At 35.2% G+C, this 1780-nt stretch overlaps 1 protein-coding gene across 1 annotated transcript; it reads left to right on the plus strand.

Annotated features, from left to right (window-relative positions):
• Positions 1–5: 5 nt before the first annotated feature.
• LOC116351006 (phenoloxidase-activating factor 2-like) lies at positions 6–1224 on the plus strand (the record flags this gene model as incomplete). The annotated part of the gene is made up of 6 exons (XM_031783031.1): positions 6–84; positions 154–546; positions 606–749; positions 828–854; positions 913–975; positions 1041–1224. Coding segments are annotated over 6 exons (840 nt in total), but the record flags the coding sequence as incomplete, so codon positions are not given.
• Positions 1225–1780: the final 556 nt, after the last annotated feature.

Here is a 1780-nt window from a genome sequence, read left to right on the forward strand (position 1 = left end):
AGATAAATCTTGGCTGTGGCATTCGGAATGTAGATGGTGTTGGTTTTCGTACCCCAAGCAGTCTAGGCAATGTGGCTCAATTCGGTGAGTATTTAAATTCGGCAAATAAAGCGAGAACGAATGATTGACGAATTATTTACCATGATGATTTAGGCGAATTCCCGTGGACTGTTGCCATTTTAAAAGAGGAAAAAGCATTAGACGAACAAATTTTGAATGTTTATGTTTGCGGTGGTTCTTTGATCGATCTGGGTGTCGTTCTAACTGCTGCACATTGTGTCGACCAGAAAGATCCGAAAATTTTAAAAATTCGTGCCGGCGAATGGGATACACAAACAAAAGATGAACCGTATCCCCATCAGGATCGTGCTGTCCGCGACTATGTCATTCATCCGGAATATCATCACGGTACCTTGTTCAACGATATTGCATTGCTGTTTCTCATACAACCAGTTGAAATTGCTGAAAATGTAAATACTGTTTGTTTACCAAATGTCGATGATATTTTCGATAACGCTCGTTGCTTTGCATCGGCTTGGGGACAAGGTATGCGGTTAAATTGATTAATAAATGTGGGGAAATGCAAATTTTGTATTAATTTGCAGATAGATTTGGTAAAGAGGGCAAATATTCAGTAATATTGAAAAGAGACGAACTACCAATCGTGCCGCGGGAAACATGTGTTCAGAAATTGAGAGAGACACGACTTGGCCGACATTTTCAATTGCACTCCAGCTTCATTTGTGCCGGTAAAAAAAAATTCAACGGTTTTTAAAAGAATCACCAAGAGAGAGAAGAGGTTTCATTTTTAAAGTTTGAATTTCCAGGTGGCGAACGCGGTGATACTTGTAAAGGTGAGTTTTAAATTGTTAATTTCAATTTTATGTGAATGTTCATGAGTGTGTTCGTCAGGCGATGGTGGCAGTGCACTCGTTTGTCCTATTCCAAATGCACCGCATCGATATGTACAAACAGGCAAGTTTCATATAGATTTTATGGCATACATGAATTTTTGTATATATTTCACCTTGACCACATAGGAATCGTAGCTTGGGGCATTGGATGTGGTAATTCAACGCCGGGCGTCTATTCAAATGTACAAATGTTCCGGAACTTGGTGGATAAACAGATGGAATTGAATCATTTGACCACAAAGTCTTATTTATACCACTGATAAAATAGCACAAGGAACTAATAGAGATCGACTATCAACTGTTTCTCTTTTTGTATTCAAATCAGTGTTTTTGCAGCAAATATATTTTGTCATTGATCTTTCTAATCTATTTTTAACTTTTAAACACGTTTTATTTAATAAGAAAAATGACTTTTTTTTATGTATTATATAGAAATATAGAAAAATAGAAAAAATCAACACAAAAATGCGCAATATTAGCTCGTTCAGCGTTGATCAAAATTCACAAAAAAATAACACAATAGTATAGCTCTTGAAGCCAGAAAGAGAGAATATAAATTAAATGCAATGACTGCAATTCATAAAAACAGTTGTGAACATGTATGAATGCTAAGAGTGTTTTGTTGACTCGAATTTGATCGAATTTCTTTCCAAAATGTATGCTTGCAGTAACTTAATCACAATTAAAACGTGTGGATCTTATTTCTCATCAAAATACATAATTTCACCAAATTGGAAGAAATTTCAATCACAAATAGAAGTACTCCCCATACAAAATTTTCTTCAGTAGGGAGGTATCTTCAATTTGTATTAAAATTGTCTCAAAAAATCACATTTTTGGTGATTTTTTCTTTCCGTACAAAAAAC

The sequence above is a fragment of the Contarinia nasturtii genome, unplaced genomic scaffold, assembly GCF_009176525.2.
Source record: "Contarinia nasturtii isolate CC-2019 unplaced genomic scaffold, AAFC_CNas_1.1 Cnas_scaffold_4422, whole genome shotgun sequence".
NCBI lineage: Eukaryota > Metazoa > Arthropoda > Insecta > Diptera > Cecidomyiidae > Contarinia > Contarinia nasturtii.